Raw genomic sequence first — 21,854 nt, 5'->3', positions numbered from 1 at the left:
TCTATTATAATCAACAGTTAATATTGTTCATCAGGTTTTTTAATTTCTTTTTGTTGTTGTTGTTTTTTTTAATTAATAAACTTTTATATTTTTAAGAATAAATTTTAAAAATCTAATAATTTTAAACCTTGTTTTTTCTGCCCTGGGAACTGAGAAGCAAACTTGTTTACATGTAAACTTGCCCTTAGGCTATCAAAAGGTGTAGCCATTCAAATGTAAATGGACACGTTGTTTAAACAAAGCTGCTGGTTGGAATTGGATTACCTGTTCTGGGTGGGAAGGGCTTGTCCTCCCCTTTCTCCATTGAAATTAAGGTGTTAGCTTTAAAACCTCTTTTTGGCAAGAACTTTAAGAACTTTAAATTTTTCAGGTAGTAAATCAGTTACTTAGCATTTTCTCAAATCAATAATACCTCCACATGCCCAAGGATACACTTCACACAAAAGACACTTCCAAATAGATCAACCAGTCTCATCCAGACCCCACACAAGGCACTCACAGATCAACACCCCAGCGCTGTATAATAACTCAACACATCCAGATTTAAGCCTTCATCACTTGATGCAGCAGACCCTCAAGTTCCCCCAAAAGTTTCCAGCCATGTCTGAGAGGCAGCCCTGGGGCGTGGGCAGGTGAGGAGCGGGCTGTTCCGGGCCTGGCTGCTCCGGGCCTGAACTCTGTTGCTCTGGTTCGCTCCACAACCAGCTGCTCCGGGTCTGGCTGCTGCCACTCCCACCTGGCTGCTGCTGCCCTTCCGGGAGATTTTTCAAAGCATGGAAATATATGTCCTATAGACAATCACACACTCTGAGGGACAGCATTGAAGAAAACCATGGATTTCACAGAAAAGGATGTATCTATTGGTGTCGTGTTGCTCTTTTAAAGACAAGGACAGACATTACACGTCTGGCAGGAAAGCTGACAAGGACGAACCTTAGTGCTAAACCTTTTCCCTCTGGTCCCAAGGTCATGGTCACCAGAATGTTTAAACATTCAAGACCATTTGCTCATCTTTAATTCCCACCATATATTTTATACTTCAGTTTAAAGAAATTGTTAGTTAATAACGGCACATAAAATAGTATCTTCTGAGCTTAGTGTTTAAGTTATGGTTTATATAAATAGCATTCAAGGTGAATAACCCTTGCAGCAAATGTATTTTGAATTTCCCACTGGGAATATTTTTTCCAAGAGCCAATTCCTCTTAGGTGAGGAGAAAAGAGTAATAGCCATTGTCATAAATATTGTGTACCAGCCACGGTACATGCTTTACAAATATTTTTCATTAATCCCAATAATCCCCTGTATGAATTATCCCTGGGTGAGATGAAAACACTTGCCCAATGACAAGCAAGAGCGAGTGGCAGCCAGAACTTGAGAGCCGAGGTCTGTGTACTTGCTTCTGCGGTCCTCATTCTTCTATTGTAGTTCATCCATGCTCTCGTTATTTTGCTTTGGTATGTCTTAGTAGAAATGTTTCCTATCTAAAAATAAAACACATTAAGATGAAATTATTGCCCCCTGGCCTCCACATGGGGACAGAAATTCATTATTTTTAATCTTTCGAAACAAGATGGAATGTGTGGGAGCCATTTAGGTAGAGCTTTGTGGACATGGCCTTGGAGAAGCAACTCCATCAGAAGGGTGACGTAAATACAGGAGGAAGTGCCAGCAGCTGGACCAGGAAATCAAAGGCAGTGGTCACGGAGGATGACTGCATTTCAGTTTGAGTCTCTAAGTGCTAATCTGCTTTATAATTATAACATCAGGTGGCATGCAGCACAGTTGAGTCACTCCCAGTCGCCTCCATCAAAATGTAGGTTCTTAGTGCAGTCACTTGGTAACATCCATTTTTTACAGTAAATCTGCAGAATTTACTTTGCCTTTCTGCTCAGCGTTCCTCACCTGTGCTTATCTTTTGAAGGTTTCAGTGTGGAAAAAAGTACACAAAGTCATTTCTAGAATGCTCGAAGAAAACGAACAATATAGACTCAGGCTGAAATGCCAAGGATTATCAAGCGAAAGTAAGTTATACTATTTATCGTACTGAAGGACTGGCTTCTATAACGGTTTAGTTTCCCTGGATCACATTAGAACAGGACTTTTCCTAACTGTCAGGCAAGGTCCAGAACTCTGGAAGCGGCTAACCACTGCTCATCTCAAAACACAGCAAGCAGTGCAGCCGGAGGAGAGCAGAGGCCGGAGGAGGCGGGCGTGGAGGGCTGCAGAGGTGAATGCTGACGGGAATTTAGTGAACAGGCCCACGCTTGTCTCTTAAATCTAAATTTCCATGCCAGCCCTTCAATACAGATTGCAGAGCTGATCCCCAGTGATGAAGGAAGGCGTAACGCAATGTGAACTATACGTCACTTCATAGGCACATGATGCTGCTATCTAACTTAATGCATTCGCAAAACCTGCCCTTGAACTATGGCCTTGGTGACCCTTCATTCCTGGAAGACATCCTGTATGTTAAACCAGGCGTTAAGCTGCATCAGTATTGAGTTCCATGCTGTAGCCTGAGCAACATTAGGTGTGATCCAGTGTATTTATTAAAGAAACTGGAATCCACGCAATTAAATTGGATAAAAATCTCTGTGTATGTAACTAATAATGCCACACAGATTGATAATCATCATAGTTATTTTCTTTCCTCCACGTGCATGTCCTCACACATGTGTTACCGTGCTGGATGCTTCTGTAGGTTCTTAGGACAGTCACGTGATGACAAGGTCTATTTTGACAGTAAATCTGCAGTTTAATTTTGTGAAGAATATTCAAACAATAACAATTAGAGACGGAATGCCATCTTGTAAACAATATACACTAGAAACTCATTGCTGTGTGTGCATCAATAATGGCAGAAATTGTTTGCAATTATGGCTTATAAGCCAGTGTTCAGATTAGTGATGCTCTATTTTGCTTTTCTTACCCAATTAAAAAGGAGAATGAATGGAGCAGGAGCGGGGATTAGGAGAAAAAGTAGTTGGTGGTTTCTTAAGGTTTCTTTTGCAGTGTGCTAAAACCCGGACCTCGTTCTGAGAGTTAGTCCAGACCCAGTAGCTTTAATGAACATGCTAGGTCAGATTTAATCTTGCTCTGGCCGCAGCCTTGAACTTGCAGGTTCTCTTGTGCCTCAGCAAGAGGCTTTCTATTAACCGTCAAACATTCTAGTAAGGGTTGTTTAACAACATAACATAATCTGCTGTGTTTTTCAGAAACAGCCTCTTACAAACAAAAGATACCCTTATAATTCGTTATTTTGTATTACCATTTTAAACCAGATTACAAAGACTAATGATCACATCTTTAAGACGTATTATAACTTATTCTTTAATATGCACTTATTAATGGGAAAACCTTTCCCAGAGGCCCACTTGAATTTTCCTTTTGTTTTATATTGTTTCTAGACTCAGATCACAAAGATGAATCTTCTCATCATCTTCTGGTAAGAATCTATTTTAATAACAATTATAAAGTATAGACTTTAAAATTTCTCCTTTATATCCTACTTTCTCCAACCTTTAGTGTATACCCATTGCTAAGTCCAGCCAATCTCCTTCCTGAAACCAGTGTTTGGCACACAGTAGGCACTCATTAAATATTTGTTGACATTTAATAAACTTTGTTTGGGCCCTGTGACTGCAATGCTATTGAAACTGCTGTCGCCATGGTCATCTTTTTCCTTTTTGTTCATGTGCCTGCTTAGTTCTCTTCTCTCTGTGCCCCCATGCTGCTCCGCGGTGACAGGCCCTCTTCCTGTCCAGCATCAGGGCACCGTGGCTTCCGTTCCCCGGGGCGCTGAGAGGGGGCCTTCCTCGTTTCTCTCACAATGGCATGAAACAGCAAAGTAATTCCTAGTTTTGTGTCTCCCGTTAGCTATAATTTAACCCCTGGAGACTGGGATTTGTGGCCGCGCGTTCTTCTGTGACCGTCCAGTGAAGCTGCCTGTTTCCCGCTGAGGACACGGAGCTGGGCAGCTGGCCGGGGCCTTGCCCGCCACGCCGTGTCCCAGCCCGGCGGGAGGGGCCTGCACTGTGGGAATGTGCCAGGAACTTTCACTGTTGAATTCTTGGTAAAGCCCCCAAATTTAGCTGATGAAACTCAAATCCTTGTAAAGTGAGACATGTACTTGCTTATGCTGTAATCTGTGCTACACAACGTGTTGTGGTAAATGTGAATGGTCATTTCAATGTCCGCTTACTCTACGTAACTTGCACTGCTTGGCGTAGTCAGGTAATCTGTGTTAATGATCGAATTGTTTATTAGATTTAAAACTAAGTGTCATGCTGGGTCCAGACTCGGTTTGCCTCACTGTTCCAGAGCCCTGGAGTAATGAAGACTCCCAGGGAAAGAATGTTCTAGAGAGTGCTCTACATCTTTTCATTTTTATCTAATACTTTCTGGTGAAAATGTATTAAACCTGTTTATTTATTTTTTTTTGCAGAATATAATAAACACAATACAACTTTTCTCTGCGGACAATAGCTAGAAAGTACTTACATCTGGTCACATTGCCCAGCCCCTTCCACCCCTCCCTGCCTTCTCCGCTCAAGTAACCATCACACCGAATCTGTGCATGTGACTACTTTTCATATCGTTTATTGCAATGACATATATGTCTTCTTGAAGGGTGCATCTAGGGGTCTGACTTTCTGACGAGGACATTATGTCGCATGTGCTCTTTTTGGACTTTTACTTTATAACATTCGTGCATGTTGCTGACTGCCCTTGGGGCTCATTCATTTTACTCAGCACTTTGTAAAAGCCACATCAGTGTGAGGGGATAGCCAGGCTCCTGGGCACAACCACTCTGAGCCAGCTTATCTCACTTTCCCTCAGGATAAACTTACCCTGGGTTTCATCTGTTTAACTTAAAGATAACCCTAAATGATGTCTGTGCTTTCAGAACTGATTGTGTGTCTAGAAATGTTTCATAATCCCAGAAAAGTTACAGCAGGAAGCAGCTCCTCGGTGGCTGCTGAGTGAGGGCTGTCTCTCGGCTCCAGGGAGTGCCCCATTTCCCTCTGTCCTTTCGGAGGTTCTGAGCAGGGGGGACACTTCTGTTTCTGGGAGTGTCCCAGTCTGATCTCAGGGGCTCCATGGAATGGTCACTTGTCCAGCCGGGCTTCCTGACCCTCCTGTGCCTCCCAGGACTCTGTGCCTGGGGTTGAAGCTCAGAGAACTCTTTTAAACATGGAAATAGCCTGGGGACTTGGTGAGCCCATCACCCCGTGTGTAGCGTGTCATTAGTATGTGTGTCATGTAATTGCGTGCAGGCCAGAAGCCAGACCTCTTATTTTTTAAAAATCACCATGAAATGGAATCTTCTGGACATCAAAGACAGAGGTTGACTGAAAGCTGAAATTATCCCAGCAAAAGGCAATGCCAAGTTCAGGAGTCAGCAAACATGCACTGCCCACTCCTTTCTGCAGGTGGGAACCTCAGGTTACACACCATCTGGGGCAGAGGTGGGAGCGGGCCAGCCTGCACAAGGCTCCTGCCTTTGTGAGCCAGGTTCCAGGGCATTCTTTAGTTCCCTCGCTCACTGGTGTGGTATTTGCTGAGTACATACTATGTCCTCGGTTCTGCTCTAGGCACTGGAGAGCAGGCGGGAACAAGACATAGTAAATGTCTGGCTTCCGGGGAAGACACAATAAACACCTGGAGCACTCAGTGTGCTTCGAGAGCAGGCGCTAAGGAGGACAATGGAGGGGGTGGGGGTGGTGAGGGTGCAGTGGAGGGGAGGCTCCACGCAGAAGGTGATGTGGAGGTAAGACTGGAAGGAAGGACCAGGCGTGCAGAGGCAGGACCCCGAGGCTGGAGGAGAGGGGAGGAGGTCCATGGAGTAGGGAGAGAGAGGAGATGGAGGGTGACAGACGCAGACTGGAGGGCTCCTTTTCCTCCGAGTGGGGGGCACTGTGGGAGTCTGCTGAGCAGAGTACTGACATGAGCCGCCGGCCTTTAACACAACTACTCCGGCAGCTGTGTTGAGAGTCATGAGGGATCCTCTTTCTCCCTGTCTTCTCACCTATAATTATAAGCATCATATGCTAATTAGACTGGGCGTCCTTCCGGACGACCTTCCGGCGAAGCCGCAGCTGCGAGGGCTGAGCCCCTTCCATGGACTTGGGCATCGGGCCTCAAGTATAAGCATAAAAAGTCAAGCAGGTGGGACTTCTCTGCAGAGAGGGACTTTTCATGGGAAATTTGCAAATCCTAAAGCTCTCTTTCCTTGGCAAAGACATGTGGTCCAGCTCTTGGGCGGGGACACTCACACCCTTGTTGCACTTTAAGAACTATGGGAATATGAAACAATACTGACAATCTCTGGTAACCAGGAAAATGCTCAAACCACAGTGACATCTCACCTCACACCCGTTACAATGACCGATAGCAAAAGATAAAGATAAGTGTTGGTGAGGGTGTGGGAAGTGGAACCACGTGCACTGTCGGTAGGAATGTGAGAAACACTACAGGATTCCCCCAAAAACTTAAAAGTAGAGCTGCCATACAATCCAGCTGTCCCAGTCCTGAGTGGGGTGCAAAGGAAATTAAAACAGTGTCTTGAAGAATAACTGAGCTCCCAAGTCCCCTGCAGCATTAGTCACAATAGTCAAGATATGGAATCAACCTAAGTGTTCGTCAGTGGGTGAACGGAGCCCGCCTGGTGTGGCTCTGTGGTTGAACGTTGACCTATGAACCAGGAGGTCATGATTCAATTCCCGGGTCAGGGCACATGCCCAGGTTGCAGACTCCATCCCTAGAGTGAGACTTGCAGGAGACAGCCGGTCAATGATTCTCATCATTGATGTTTCTATCTCTTCCTATCCCTTCCTCTCTGAAATAAATAAATAAATAAATAAATAAATAAATAAATAAATAAATAAATCTGAAAGTTTAAAAAAAGGGTGAATGGGTAAAGAAGATGTGACACATACATACATGCACACACACACACACACACACACACAATGGAATATTAGCCTTATAAAAAGAAGGAAATTCTTCATTTGTGTCACATGGATGACCCTGGAGGATATCATGCTAAATGAATCAAGCCAGGCCCAGAAAGACATACCACGTGGTCGCCTATAGGAGAAACCCGAAAGGTCAAGCCCATAGACCGGTGGGGACTGCCAGGGGCTGGGCGGAGGGGCTTCGGGAGCCGCTGGTCGAGGGAACAGTCACGCAGGACGAGTGGTCTGGAGCCCCACTGCGCATGGTGACTGCAGTCAGTGCTGCTGTGTTGTCTGTTGTGGTCTCCCTGTGCTTCCTGTGGCTTCAGTTACCCAGAGGCAACTGTGGTCCGAAACCATTAAATGGAAAATTGCAGAATACACAGTTCATAAGCTTTCGATTGCATGCCATTCAGGTCTCTGCCTGACCACGTCTGCTTCCCTCCTTCCCTCTTCCCCCGAGAGCTCTCCCTAGGAAGCGCAGCATTCAGAGCTCTCGGCAGTGGCTTTGGGGAGCCTGTTCTGCACCCCAAACTTCCCACTCCACCGTGTCCTTTTTTACAGTACAGACTGGACAGCTTTGGTGGACGAGACAGCTGGATGGATCATGTCACAGGAAGCGAGCCTCAGGATGTCTTTTAAAGGCCAAGTTCTAGGCAAAACACAGAAACTCGCTCAGAAGGCCCGTTCTTCTCATTAAATTATTTCCCCCCAGTGCACCCGCAGGCTTTGGTTGGAAGAGTTCTGTGTAAGCCATCCTGCTTATATGAAGCGGATGTCAGTTTGCACCCACAGACCTTCCTCCTCCCCTGGGCGGCCCCCTTTCACCCCGTCCTCGCCAACCGGAGAAGCTTCACTGCCATTCTGGCCTGCCTCTCTGCCTCTCGGTGGCCCTTCTCCCCCTCTGAGTCCGAAGTGGGCAGTGACCCATTTTCCTGTGTAAGCGATGAGAGAACCTCATGCTTTTCAGAGCTCTCTGACTGTGTTATTTGAAATTTAAATATAGAGCTCCTCGCAAGAGTCTGAGCATCGCTTCCCTTTATGCTTGCCTCTGGGAGATTCTTAGAACAGATTTCTAAAAGGCGTATGTTTCTACCACTCCATTAAATTTGGGATAACGTTCTTAAACTGACAACATGATTTATAATGAGACATTTAACGTGCTTTTATCATCTCCTTCATTGGAGATATAGCTGTACATGGAGACAAAGCAAAACCCTTTGTGCGGAGACGTGATGACATTGATTGCAGAAGCACCCAGACTCCCTGACATGTGTGCATGTAAGATAATTACTTCACACAAAGCCGCCCTTTGGAAAAAGACTCGCATTTGCTCCCTTTCCTCCCACTTCCAGTTCTGACAAGAGTGTCTCGGGAAATGGGAATACAACGTGAAAACAGGCCTCAGTGCAAGTAGAGACAGGTTTAGCACCTGATGAGCATGGGAACAGGGAGAAGCAGGAAGTGGACACAGATGTGTGGTAATTATCAAAAGAATTTGTTTTATTCTTCAGGCTGAGAGATGGCCACCAATTCACGTATGTTTTTGGCATATTAAAAAATCACCAGCCCGGCCAGTGTGACTCAGTGGATGGAGCATCAGCCTACAGACTGAAGGGTCACGGGTTTGATTCCGGTCAGGGGCACATGCTTGGGTTGTGGGCTCGGTTCCAAGATGGGGGCATGCAGGAGGCAGCCGATCAATGATTCTCTCTTCTCATTGAGGTTTCTATCTCTCTCCTCATCTCCCTCTCTGAAATCAATAAACATTTTTTTTTTTAAATCACCAAAGGGGGGAAAAGAACAAGAATAGCAACATCCACATACATATGGGGCCCAAGTAGCTAGGGTAGGGGGAGTTTATACAGAAAACAAGAAAATCACAAGAAATAATAAAAATAATAAAAAATGCAAGACAATTTAAAAAATATATATTTTATTGATTTTTTATAGAGAGGAGGAGAGAGGGATAGAGAGCTAGAAAAGTTGATGAGAGAGAAACATCGACCAGCCGCTTCTTGCACACCCCTACTAGGGATGTGCCCGCAACCAATGTACATGCCCTTGACCGGAATCGAACCTGGGACCTTTCAGTCCACAGACCGACGCTCTACCACTGAGCCAAACCAGTTTCGGCAAGACAATTTTCTTATTGTCAGACTTAATTATAAGGATTTAAATTCCCATGTTAAAAAGGTTACTTAAAATGACCTAGTCAAGAAATAAAGTGCAGTTTTAAAAGGCTGGGAAGAGGGAGTAGAATTAACAGAAGGAAGGGTTTGCAACTGTATTTTAGATAGAGATGAACTCAAGTCACAGAACACTAAACAGACAATAGATTCTTTTACGTTCATTAAAGCAAAGTTCAAAGAAGATGCAAACTCATGAGGCTAATATACAAGTGACACAGCTTTAGTGCAAGGAGAAATGTTACAACATAAGAGCACATAACCCCTCTGACAGGCCAAACAGCAAAAAAATCAGTGAGTGTACAGAAGATTTAAGTAACTTGATTGAATAGTTATGTATAAAAATCTATTTATATAGAATATTTCTTTCCTTATGTTCAGAGAATTTTAACAGAAATAATTCATACCTTAGGCCACAAAGAAAATATAAATACACTCCCCAAAGCAGAGAATATCCAGAAAATACTCTTAGACCACGTGCAATAAAACTAGAAACTAGTCTTAAAAGATATAAATTAGCAATAAGAAAAATAGCATTCAGAAATTAAAATGAAAAACCAACTCATTTTACTGAATGACTCAAGTCAGAGAGGCAAATCTTTAGTTATAAAATAATCTAGGAACTAATATTTCAGAAGTAAATTAAAATAAGAGCATTTCTTTCATTATCAGTCAGGGACAAGGCAAATCAATAAATTAGATATTTGTCCCAGGAAGCTTCAAAAGAGAAAAATGAGATAAACTTCAGGAAATGAGGGAGAAGAAAACACTTTTTCAGGTATAAATTGGTAAATTAGAAAACTAAAAAATGATTGATGTAAGAGATAATTCTTAAAATGCTTATCTAATAATTAAAGTAGATATTTGTTCTACACCTTTAGAGATGTTGTTCTAAGCACTTTGCCTATCTTAACTCATCTAATCTTTATAACAGCCCAAGAGTATCCTCAATGTACAATGAGGAAATGGGGTCACAGAGCGCTTAAATAACTACCCAAGGTCACAAACCTAGCAAGTGGCGGAAGTGGGCATCCCAGACAGTCTGGCTCCAAAGACTGCATCTCTGAGTCCCACACCACACTCACAATTATTCAGGAAAGTGGTTACAAATTCATAGAAACAATAAATAGCAATTAAAATTTTTAACTGAAAACAATGCATTTTAGTTTTATGCTAAAAACACAGATTTAGAAGCATTCTTTGTCAGCCATTGGTGGTGAGAGCCTCCCAGCTACCCGCTGCAGCTCAGAAGAACAGTACGTCTTCGTTTCTTCCATCCAGTCCGGGCCGTGCACTGCCCTCAGGGCGTGCTGTTAGGTCCAGAGGAAAGCCACGAACTTGGCTTCGGGCGGGGCTGCGGCGCAGGTATCTGTTGGGATACTCAGCACTCCTTTCCTCTTGGGGAGACGCTCCCTTCCCTTCCTCCAAGAGTGCCTTTGTCCACTTCCACGCGTGGCATCGGATCAGGGCTCAAATCCCCGTTCCTGGGGTTCTGTGACCGGACGTGGCCCCGTGCATTGTGAGGACAGTCTGTGTTTGTGCACTGCCTGCTCCGAGCTAACAGCTTTTCCCACGTCACCGCCTTCACACCCCCACCAGCCCCCTCCGGCAGCACTGCACTCTGCAATGAGGGAAGGGGTCCGAGAGAGCCTGGACCGCTGCCCACTCTGCACCGGAGGCCACAAATATTGCCCCTTCTCCCTTCCCCGGGCAGAGAGCACGCAGGCCGGCCTCGGTGCTCCCAGCGTCGCTCTGGGAGAGCTCCAGAGGCGGTGCCTTTTCCCAGGAAATGTGCTTTTCCAGTTTTCCTGTGGCCATGCATGCGAAACAGCAGGTGGTGCCAGATGACAGATGGTGTGGGAGCCCGGCCCGGTGGGCGGGGGCGCGAGCAGGCAGGCGGCTGCCAGCAGCTCATCCCCATCCCCGCGCCGGCGGCGCTGCGCTCAGAAGCTCCCGGATCCAGCCCCGCGCCAGGCGCTGTCCCTTCAGCACCAGCAGCCCAGCTCGGGCGAGCAGGGAGCAGGCTTGGCCGGCCTCCTGCCGAATTGGCTTGAGTCTGCTCTGACCCCCAGGAGTGCAGCGCAGTGAGTAGGCATCTGTTTTTGCTCCAGCCGCTCCCCAGCACCCTCCCGCCGCCACCGTCCTTTCACCCCCGCGACAGCCCTGTTCTGTCCCCTCGTGTTCCCTGCGCGGGGCTGCCACACGCAGCTGCTGGTTTCTGGGGGTGGGGTGGCAGCCCCATCGCCTTCCAGGAGAGCCGGAGAGGAGCGCAGGCGACGTGTCTGTCCAGCTGGCAGCCTTGCCATGCCGGGCTTGCTAACTTTCCCCGGGAGCAAAGAATAACATAAAAAACGGCCCTTTGCTGTTGAGGGAATGGAGGCGCTCGTGGCAGGGCCAGGCTCAAGCCGGCTCCTTTTTGTTTTGTCTTAGGAAATGGTATGTTCTGTGCAAGATGCGTGTTACATAAAAGGGCGCGCTCGCCATGGAGACAGGGAGGATTCGGGCGGTGCTGTAGGGAGGTTGTTGAAGAAGAGCCAATAGAACTGGGTGCTAAGGAGAAATGCCTCTTGCTGCAGGGTGACCCCGAATAATAGGGCTTAATGGTGCGCTGAGAACACGCTTCCCCCTGGACCCTGCGCCTGCCTCAGCTCCGGGGTCTTGGGTAGACTTTTAAGCTCGGCTGTATTGTGTGTGTGTGCACCTGGGGTGGTCGCCAGCGTGAGGGCTGTGGAGCCCTGGGGGCAGATGGCGTGTCTGGATGATGGAAGTTGCCCTGAATAATGGGAATCGTATAAGGAAATCCAGCGGGAGATCAGCGCCTGCCCTCCCCCAGGGGAGCCGCCCGCGTGGGCTGTGAGGACAGCACTCTCCGCCCCCTGCCCCGCCGCCCCCGTAACCACAGCCCCGCTGCTCGCCTAGGCCCGGGAAGGAGGCGCCAGGATGGTGAAGCTGAACGGCACCCCCGGCGAGAAGGCCGCCAAGCCCGCCTCGGTGGAGGACGGCTTCCAGACCGTCCCCCTCATCACCCCGCTGGAGGTGAACCACCTGCAGCTGCCGGCTCCCGAAAAGGTAGGACGCCCCCCTGCCAGCCCCCCCTCCCGCCGCAGGAAATAAAGCAACCACACAGCCTCCCAGGCCCTTTCCTTCTGCCCCTTTCTGCTCACACACAGTCATTCCTCCCGCAGGCATGACGTCACCTGTGTGTGATGTCAGACCTGCGCTGAGTGTGCCTTCGTGTGTTTGGTTACATGTCTTCCTTTTAAGGGTCTGTCCGGGCAGATGAGCACTAATGATCAACTTCTAAATGGTGACATTATTTGGGGAGGTGCTTCGGAAACTGACTGCTGTGGTTTGGGGACAGAGATCGGATGCGGTCCAGCCAGCATTTAGTTAGCACTGAGGGCTGTCCCTGTGCTGGGAGCTGGTATACAAAGACAGCTCACAACCCCCTACCAGGATAACACAATGCGTGCGGCGTGCTGAAGGCTCCTGCCAGGCATTGCAGCCTGCGAGAGCTCAGGGAGACAGCGCAGTCCTGGGGGGGGGGGGGGGTGACAGGTGAGGGAAGGTGCAGAGGGCATTTGAATTTAGCTTTGAAAGGTGAGTACACACCTTCCAGGTAGACCGCGGGAGGGAGAGGCATGGAAGGCTGGGCACCATGTGCAGAGCACGGAGGGCTGTGGGAAATGGCACGCCTGTGCAGTCTGCGGGGAGGCGTGGCTGGAAGTGAGTGCCTGTGAGGGCACAGCCCCTGACGGGGTAGTCCATGAGGGATGGATGTGGGCACAGGAGTGTGTGAGTGTGTGTATGAGAGAGAGAGTGTGGGTAAGTGTGAGTGTATGTGTGAGTGTGTGTGTGAGTGTGTGTATGTGTGAGTGTGAGTGTATGTGTGTGAGTGTGTGTATGTGTGTAAGTGTGTGTGTGAATGTGTGTGTATGTGTGTATGTGTGAGTGAGTGTGTATGAGTGTATGTGTGTGTATGTATGTGTGTGAGTGTGTGTGTGAATGTGTGTATGTGTGTGTATGTGTGAGTGTGAGTGTGTGTGAGTGTGTGTGTATGAGTGTGTGTATGCGTGTGTGTGTATGTGAGTGTGTGTATGAGTGTGAGTGTGTGTGTGAGTGTGTGTATGTGTGAGTGTGTGTATGTGTGAGTGTGAGTGTGTCTGAGTGTATGTGTGTGTGAGTGTGTGTGTGTGAGTGTATGTGTGTGAGTGTGTGTGAGTGTGAGTGTGTGTGTGTGTGAGTGTGTATGTGTGAGAGTGTGTGAGTGTGTGTGTGTGTGAGTGTATGTGAGTGTGTGAGTGTGAGTGTGTGTGTGAGTGTGTGTGTGTGAGAGTGTGTGAGTGTGTGTGTGTGTGTGTGAGTGTGTGTGAGTGTGTGAGTGTGTGAGTGTGTGTGAGTGTGTGTGTGTGAGTGTGTGTGTGTGAGTGTGTGTATGTGTGTGAGTGTGTGTATGTGTGTGAGTATGTGTGAGTGTGAGTGTGTGTGGCGGGGGTGGGGTCATAGGCACAGGTGGGAGAAGCATTACATTGAAGAGCCATCCCAGAGCACCTGGGCTTGATCAGGAGCTTTTGCACCCTGGACGATATGGATTTGGAGGCAGATTGTGGAGTTCCCTGGCTGAAGAGTGAACAATGGATCATTCCGCCTGTTTGACTGTCTCCCTGCATCTCCGAAAGGGCATTGTGTGTCTTAGCCAATGGCTCTCTGAGCAGAGGCGGGCAGAGCCAGATGAAGCCGGCGGGCGTGAGTCATCCGCTCCCTAGTGCAGGGGTGTCCGCGTGGCAGTGCGCATGGCGGGGCGGGGTAAAGGCCGAGCCAAACTGGGAGGTGGCCGAGGTCTTCACAAATGCAGTCTGCACTGGCATGGTGCGTCCACTCAGTGCTGGCTGGGTCTGTCACAGGACAGCACAGGCTCCCAGTGTTTGGCTGCACGCAGGGTCACCGGGGAGCGTCAGCACATCCTGAAACCCAGGCCACGCCCAGAACAACCGGCCGGGAAGCCCTGGAGGTCAGACCCGGGCATCAGAGGTCATTAATCTTCCCAGGAGACTCTGTGTGCAGCCGGCTGAGCCCACGGAGCTGAGGCACAGTGCCCTGGAACCAGGGTTCCGCACCTGATTACGGTGAGAAGGGGAAGACCAGGAGGTTTGGTTAGCTATCGGCTCAGAGGAGGGTGTGTGGCAATGCAGGACTTTGAGCCCAGACACAATCACAGCTGGGGAGGAGGGCATATCCTCTCAAGGTTTTGTGAGGCCTCAGGAAAAGCCTGCACCCCGCAGCCCACAGCTACCGCCTCCGAGATCTGCCGTCCAAGGGATACGCAAGGAGAAGGGATGTGGTGCGGTCACCTCCCCACCCCCACACACCTGCAAGTCACCCAGAGTTATGTGGCCTCTGTCCCTCACCGCCCCCCCCTCCTGCCTCCAAGGGCTGGCTTCTCTCCCTGACCCCTCGTCCGATGGGCCAGAACTCTGTCCAGGCCTAGAGGATAGTGCGTTGTGGACTGTGCAGGGAAGGGAGGCCAGTGCGCCCCAAGAGATCAGGTCCCTACAGGGACCCCTCCCCGCGGGCACATCACAGACTCCGGCATTCATGACCAAGTTTTCCTGAGGCAGGCCTCGGTCTCCTCCTCTGTGAAATGGGGTCGGTCACACCCACCTCTCAGTGGTCAGAAGACAATTAAAAGTGGCCTCGTAGAGGACTGTAATGACTGTTGTCAATGCTTCCTAAATGCTGGATGCTGTCTGAACCAACCGTACACACTCGCACAATTTTCTTTCACTTTTCTAATCTATACTAATAAAAAGGTAATATGCTAATCAGACTGGATAAACCAGATGTCTCCCAGACAGAGCCACCATGGTGGGGGCAGAGGCGATTAGGGGCGATCAGGCAGGTGGTTAGGGGTGATCAGGCATGCAGGGAAGCAGTTAGGGGCATCAGGCAGGCAAGCAGAGTTGTTAGGGGTGATCAGGCAGGCAGGCAGAGTGGTTAGGAGCCAGTGGTCCCGGATTGCAAGAGAGATGTCCAACTGCCTAGGGATCAGATCAGGCCTAAACCAGCAGTCAAGCATCCCCTGAGGGGACCCAGATTGGAGAGGGTGCAGGCTGGTCTGAGGGACACCCCTCCCATGCACAAATTCTGTGCACTGGGCCTCTAGTAGTTAATAGGACCCACAAGGAAGCTGCTGCTTTAACCCAGTTTTAAAGATGATGGAGCTCAGGAACCAAGCGGTAAAGTAATTTCCTGACGCACATAGTTGGTAAGCATCCTGGCAATGTCTGGAGAACCTAGAACCCAGGCAGTGTTGTTCCAGAAGCTTCCATGTTGGTGGAACCAGGAGCCGGCTGGCCTGGGCGCCCGCAGACGTGGCTGGAGCGTGAGCTCAGCAGCCTACCCATGGAGGCCGGGACTCGGCTTGGTCTTCTGGACTGTCTCCCTCTCTCTCTCCACCTGGCCCCTGGAGGCACCAGGCCCGCTGCCCAGAGAGCAGGCGCTGGGTGTCCTGCAGACCCAGGACAGGGGAGGGGGAGTGGCGGGGGCGGGGCCTGGGAGGGAGGAAGGAGGGAAGGCAGAGGTCAGCCGGAGACCGCTGCCCTGGGCCTGAGGGGAAGGGGGTGTGGGCACTGGCGGTGGCAGTGGAATGGGGAGGTGGGTAGGTTTATGCAGACTTGGTCCCGGGATGGCACTGCCTCTGCAGCCCCAGTCCTGGCCCGCAGCGGGCAGTGGGCAGTGCTGGCTGCACGAGGCCCCGTGCCTTGGGCTGAAGCTGAGCAGTTCTTCCGGGGCAGGCGAGGGGCCAGACGGGAGTGAGCGGCGGGTGGCTTGCTCAGGCCTGGCACCGGGAGCCGGAGCGTCAATGTCAGGCCCTGCCTGGGCTTATCTAAATGACCACAGCAGCCCTCAGGGAGTCACTGCCATTCCCCTCCCCTCATCTCACAGACGCAGAGCAGGCCCAGCGGTGACGCACCACGGGGACCAGTGCGGCCAGTCACACACAGGTGCTGGGAGCGGAGGCCGCCGGGCGGCGGGAAGCAGCCGGCAGGCCCAGCCCCCATGGCGAAGCCCCAGACGAGGCGGGCACTGGGCCAGCTGGCTGCCAGGCCCTGGGCAAGCCCGCTCCTTCCCCCTGACTTCCACGTCTTTACGCCTCCTGGCTCGCCTGCTCGAGAGGGAGAGCGGTGCAGACGCTTCCAGATCATTGTCGGCGCCCGGCACGCTCCGCCCTGTGTGTGGCAGGCCACGTGCGCTCTGCGGTCCCAGGGCCTGGGCCAAACCCAGCCAAGCTACTTACTGGCTGTGTGGCTTCAGGCAAGTGGCTTAGCCTTCTGGCTTTGGGGAGTGAGCAGACACCTGCAGAGGGGTGGCTGCGAGGGAAGGCGTGAGGCCTGCACGCTGTCCTCGGTGGTGCCGTCCCTTCCTCCCTGGGCCGAGAACGTGGCTCCGGGCGGACGGCTTGGCAGCCAGCTGGGAAAGTGACCCGAGCTGAGAGGGGTGGGGTTGCAGGGCCAGGGCTCAGGGGCGGGACATGTGGACTGGGAAGGGGCGCAGTGGAGAGACACTCTTGTTGCTGAGTCCTGCGTCCTTTCCTGGGTCTCCTGTGGCTTCCGCAGAGGGTGCTTCTCTCTGCCTGACACACGGGATCCGAGAGCCATCAGCCCCCTCCCTCCGCCTTCCCCGCCTCTCCTCCCTCCCCCGGTGGGGCAGCAGGAATGCCCGTCTCTGCTGCTTCCCGCCCCCAGGGCCCCTCTGCTCTTCCAAGACCCCGGAGAGATGCCCGGGGAGAGGCTGTGGCTGGACAGGTCTATCGCACAGGTATACAGTGACCACTAAGCAGCTCTAAAAACATAATTGTAAACAAAGTAGAATTTTCTGCCTGTCAGATGGCAAAAGCCAGCACTGCTGCTGGGGCTGCCAGTGCTGGCGGGAACTGGCCCAGGCGCTCCTGCCGGTTACATGCTCGGTGCCTGCTTCCGGGGCTGTGGGACATTGTTTATAACATGACACGCTTCCCACCGGCAGGTCGTGGCCCCTGGGCATAGTGATGCCAGTTTGCAAAGGCCTGTGGGTATTTTACACGTTGGGAACTGCTGGAATGTTCCATGGGAGGGAACGGGTTAAATCAACTTGAAAATGAGGCAGGTTTGCTGGGGCTCCCGCCCAGGCACGGTGCTCAGTGAGAGCGGCTTCATGGAGCATGGCATGGAGGGCCCGTCCATGGATTACAGGTGCGTGTTTTATTGTCAGAGAGGAGTAGAGAGGGTCGGCCGCTTTAAAAGCCTGGCAGGGAAGAGCAGGCCTTCCATCTGAGGTGGGTGGCTGACGCTCTGAGGTTGAATTCCTCGGAAAAACGGGAATAATAACGATGTTATTTATTTAATCCTCACCCGAGGACATTTCCCCATTGATTTTTAGGGAGAGTGGAAGGGAGGGAAAGACAGAGAGAAACATCGATGTGAGAGACACATTGATTGGTTGCTTCCTGCAGGAGCCCTGACCAGGCCCGGGCCAGTAAAGAGCCTGCAACCGAGGTACCTGCCCTTGACGGGAATCGAACCTGGAACCTTTTGGTCAACACTCTATCCACTGAGCCACACCAGCCAGGGCAATAATAACGGCTTTAAAGGAGAAAATGTTGCAGGCAGGGTGAGCCAGGAGGATGCACCGGGCCCCCAGCACCGTGCCTGGCACACGGTAGCCGTGGTCCGCCCTGCTCTGAGATCCCCCCGCTGCAGCGGCCAGCGGAGGGGTCACTCCGTCTGTTTCTGGCTGTGCAAGTCCAGCTCATAAAAACACAGCCTCGCTCCTTGTCAGCGCTTCCGCACCTTTATTTATTGCTCCTGCCAATCCCGGGCCTTGCCGTGTGGGGGCCTCTTCATTATTGATCATCCCGGGAAGCAGTATTTTAAATTTTCATGATCTGTACTTTGCGCCATCTGAACCGCCATGTATTACCCGCCAGGCCAGCGGAGGGGGTCCATGCAGATGAGGGGTCCTTTCGGGATGAATAATTTATCCCGTTTCCCCAATGCGGTCCTTCACAATTATGGTAAATGATGTTCTCTGTGCCCGCCGCCCAGGGACCGTGGGACTGACACAGAAATAGGAGGAGAAAACACATCCATTTCTTTGCCCAAATCCACAGTGAGATTTGAAAAATCTGGAGGTTCATTGTTTCCAAACATCTCTGAAGCCCCCCCTGAGTAACAGGCGAGCAGGGAGACTCTCCTGCGCGCTTCACGTTTGCCCGTTTCTGTTCTCGTTCAGGGAGCTCGGGGCTCCGTTTTGCTCCATTTTCTCCCCGCTGCTGAGAACAGAGCCTGCCTCCGCACATTTCGTTTCCTTTCTCTCTCTCTGCTTATGCAAGCTGATTCCTCCAAGGCCCAATTAATAACGATTGGCCGGCATTCCAGTGCTTTCCCCTGGCACTGGAAAAAGGGGGTGCCACCGTGTCTCCACAGAGGGTTCTGGCCCCTCTCCCTGCGAACAGAGAGGCCTCATAGCCGGTGGGTCCCAGGAACCATTGGGCTGCACTTTGCTGCTCTCCTCATCTCTCCTGTGTCCACTCCTCTCCCTGCGATGCACCTCCAACGCCCTTCCCTGCTCCGTCCCCCTCAGCTCCTCACCGCCCTCCGGGGGGCCTGGCCCGCCATCCTGAGCTCTGCCGCCCTCACATGGCCTGCCCGGCGCCCTCTGGTCTCAGTGTGTGCTGCTGTGTGCTGCCCACTCATTTCCCTGGGTTTGGTTCGGGGAGAGGGGGAGGGGAGGAAGGGAAACAAGGAAGCTGGCAGAGCCAGTGTTCCTGGAGGGATGATGGTGCTCTGGACAGGGTGGTGGAGGTGTAACTGCACAAATGGGAGGAAGCAGGAGCTGGCGATGGAATGGGTTTGGGATGAAGGGAGGGGAGGGTCATGGGAGATTCCTGGATATGATTGATCAGACATGCATGATGGTGTGGATAATGCTGGTTCTTCCTGAGCTGGGGGTGACACAGGGAAGAAAATGTCGAGGGGCAGGTGGGACAGGAACCCAAGGGCTTTGCCGGGGACGTGGTGCACTGAGCAGGTCCAAGGGCAGATGTCCGGCGGGTCCCCTGAGTGCTGGGTGAGGGCCCCGAGGCACTGTGCAGTGTGAGCTGGAGGGGGCAGGCAGACTCGGAAGAGATGGGGGTGTCAGCACTCAGGGGAGAGAGAGAGAGAGACATCCATTGGCTGCCTCCTGCTTTGAGCCTGCCACCTGGGTAATGTGCCCTGACTGGGAACTGAATCAGTGACCTCTTGCTTCAGAGGTCAACAGTCAACCACTGAGCCACACCAGCTGGGCTGGGAGAAGCTTTTGATTGAAGATAGAAATGGGTGCTGGAGAAGCAGCTACAAAATGTTTATTATGACAATTAGAATGATATTGCCTGATGAGATTATTCATTGTCTCATTCCAATAGTAGTATACTTTTAGTTCCGTCTCCTGTTTCAGCATGTCGGTTACAGTACAGGGTCTTTTAAGTTAGATGGAACAAGGAAGACGGTTTTGAGCTGGTGAGAATCTTTGGGATAGACGTATATACAGATGTATATATAGAGGAAGAGGGAAGGCCTGGGAAACAGATGCTGGTTCCATCTGCTGTGCGATGTGCAGGCACGTGGCCAGTCTGCTGGCGAAGGACCTAGGAAGGAAGGGAGCAAGCCGAGTGATCACTGAGATGGACTTGGCATTGTGGGAAGCTGTATTCGTTTTCCATTGCTGTGTAACAAAACACCAAAAATTAAGTGGCCTGAAACAACACAGATGTATCATCTCACAGTTTTTGTAGGTCAGAAGTCCAGGTGCCGACGCTGGGTTCTGTGCTCAGGGTCTCGCCGGACTAAAACCAAGGTGTCCGCTGGGCTGCATTCTCACCTGGCACCTGAGGCCTCTCCCAGCCTGCTCAGGTTGTTGGCAGAATTCAGATCCTGTGGTTGCAGGACTGAAGTTCCGTTATCTTGAGTGACCCCTTGTTGGCTGAGCTCACTTTCGACTCCTAGAGGCTGCCCTCAGGTACAGCTGTATGTCCCACCCACCATGCCAGCTTCCTCCTTCGAGGCCAGTCCCTGTGGCAGAGCTGCAGATGTCATCGCGTCATTAGAGGCGTGACTATCACATACACAGGCCCCACCCACACTTTCGAGGGAAGATAGTATACGGTGCCTGCACACTGGGTGGGACAGGGGTGCAGGTGGGGACCTGGAGGGCCATCTTAGAATGCTGCCGACCATGAACTAACTGCCAAGGCTGTGGCTCACAGGCACCCTGACGGTTACATAGGGGTTATATTGTGGTTCTTGTCCGTGTCTCAGCGGCAAGGCCCTGAGCGTTCCCTGTAGCACTGGGGCAATCGGCGATAATCACAGGTTATCTGTCAGGCTTCTCTCTCCCTCCGCTCTGCCTGACCGTGGGACCGCGCTCCTTCTGTACGTGTCTAGGCAGGTTGACAGCGTATCTTGATAAGATATTAACCACCTCTGCAACGTATTCAGACTTTAGAAAAGTAACATACTAGTAGATCCAATAGACCTTCATGTTTTTGTTTGTGGAAGTCCCTGGATCCATTCAGAATGGATGTATGAGCCAGGGTTTAGCTACAGGATGCTCACCACAGCTTGTGTGTGTGACCCACACTGCGGAAGCAATCTAAACGTCCAACAATGGCGATTCTGTGCGTACACTGGATATCATGTGACATCAAAAGGCAAAATACACACTTGTCTATGAGGGAAAATGTTAGCATAGTGTTGTGGGATAGCAGCAGGCTATAATTCATAGAGTACAAGCCATCATAAAAAGGATCTACGTATTTGCACACCTGCATCTATATGCACATCAAACGTCTGGAAAGGTGCTTGGGACGGGGAAGGGTGAGGGAAGTTTGAATTTCCGGTTTCCCTGTGTGTGCGTGAGAGGCTCTTGCTGCTCGGATGCGCGGCGCCATGATCCCGGTGAGGAGAGGAGGGGAGAGGCATGGTGTGTTTGCGGTCTCCACGTGTGCTAACTCTGCTCGCACCTTCCAGGTGATCGTGAAGACCAGGACGGAGTACCAGCCGGAGCAGAAGAACAAAGGGAAGTTCCGGGTGCCGAAGATCGCCGAGTTTACGGTCAGTGTCTTGATGGTGTGAGAGGAAGAGGACGATAAGGCCGGCTCCGGCCGGCTCAGAGCCCGTGTGAGTGCAGCAGCTCCTACAGGAGAGCGGAAACGGAGGGCTATTTCTGGACCATCACTTGGGGCCACGCTGTCTGGGTCACTGGGTCTAATCAAATAACAGACGCGCTGCCTCTTGAGGATGACTCACTCCCTCTTCTGCTCCGGAATGTTTGGATAATCTCATCATTGATAACTGTGTCTCCTTTCTCCTCTTTCCTCCCGCCCATCTCCCTGCCTGCCCGTCGCCATCTCCAGGAAACTCGGATTTTGCTCAGTTAGATCCAATGAGGACAAAGGGAAAGAAAAGCTGCCTTCTCGGTGGGAAAAGAAAATGGGTGCCTTTCGGTTTCCTGGGGGAGAGTCACCAGGAAGAGGGACCAGCTGTGTCCCGGGGACGAGGTGCCTGGGGGAGCCCGGAGCCTGCTCTGTGAGGGTGGGAGGAGGAGCCCCTGGGAAGTCTTCTGGACTTCAGCGGCCGAGGAGAGCTTGGCTTGTGCAAAGGTCCTGAGGCCGGAGGGAGTCTGGCCC

At 51.1% G+C, this 21,854-nt stretch overlaps 1 protein-coding gene across 2 annotated transcripts in view; it reads left to right on the top strand.

Annotated features, from left to right (window-relative positions):
• Positions 1-21,854, top strand: part of LOC118711460 (neuronal vesicle trafficking-associated protein 2) — a 36,720-nt gene that overhangs the window by 608 nt on the left and 14,258 nt on the right. The window contains exons 2-5 of one of the 2 annotated variants that reach the window (XM_045576583.1): positions 1,925-2,024; positions 3,411-3,448; positions 12,068-12,217; positions 21,196-21,279. In XM_045576583.1, the coding sequence (XP_045432539.1) occupies positions 1,925-2,024; positions 3,411-3,448; positions 12,068-12,217; positions 21,196-21,279 (372 nt within the window). Of the gene's footprint in view, positions 1-1,924; positions 2,025-3,410; positions 3,449-11,113; positions 11,233-12,067; positions 12,218-21,195; positions 21,280-21,854 lie in introns of those variants that run through there. The other variant, XM_036424549.2, reaches the window with a different exon arrangement.

This window comes from Pipistrellus kuhlii, unplaced genomic scaffold (assembly GCF_014108245.1).
Source record: "Pipistrellus kuhlii isolate mPipKuh1 unplaced genomic scaffold, mPipKuh1.p scaffold_m20_p_8, whole genome shotgun sequence".
Lineage (NCBI taxonomy): Eukaryota > Metazoa > Chordata > Mammalia > Chiroptera > Vespertilionidae > Pipistrellus > Pipistrellus kuhlii.
The sequence above is the reverse complement of the archived record's forward strand: the minus strand, read 5'-3'. Positions and strand labels throughout refer to the sequence as shown.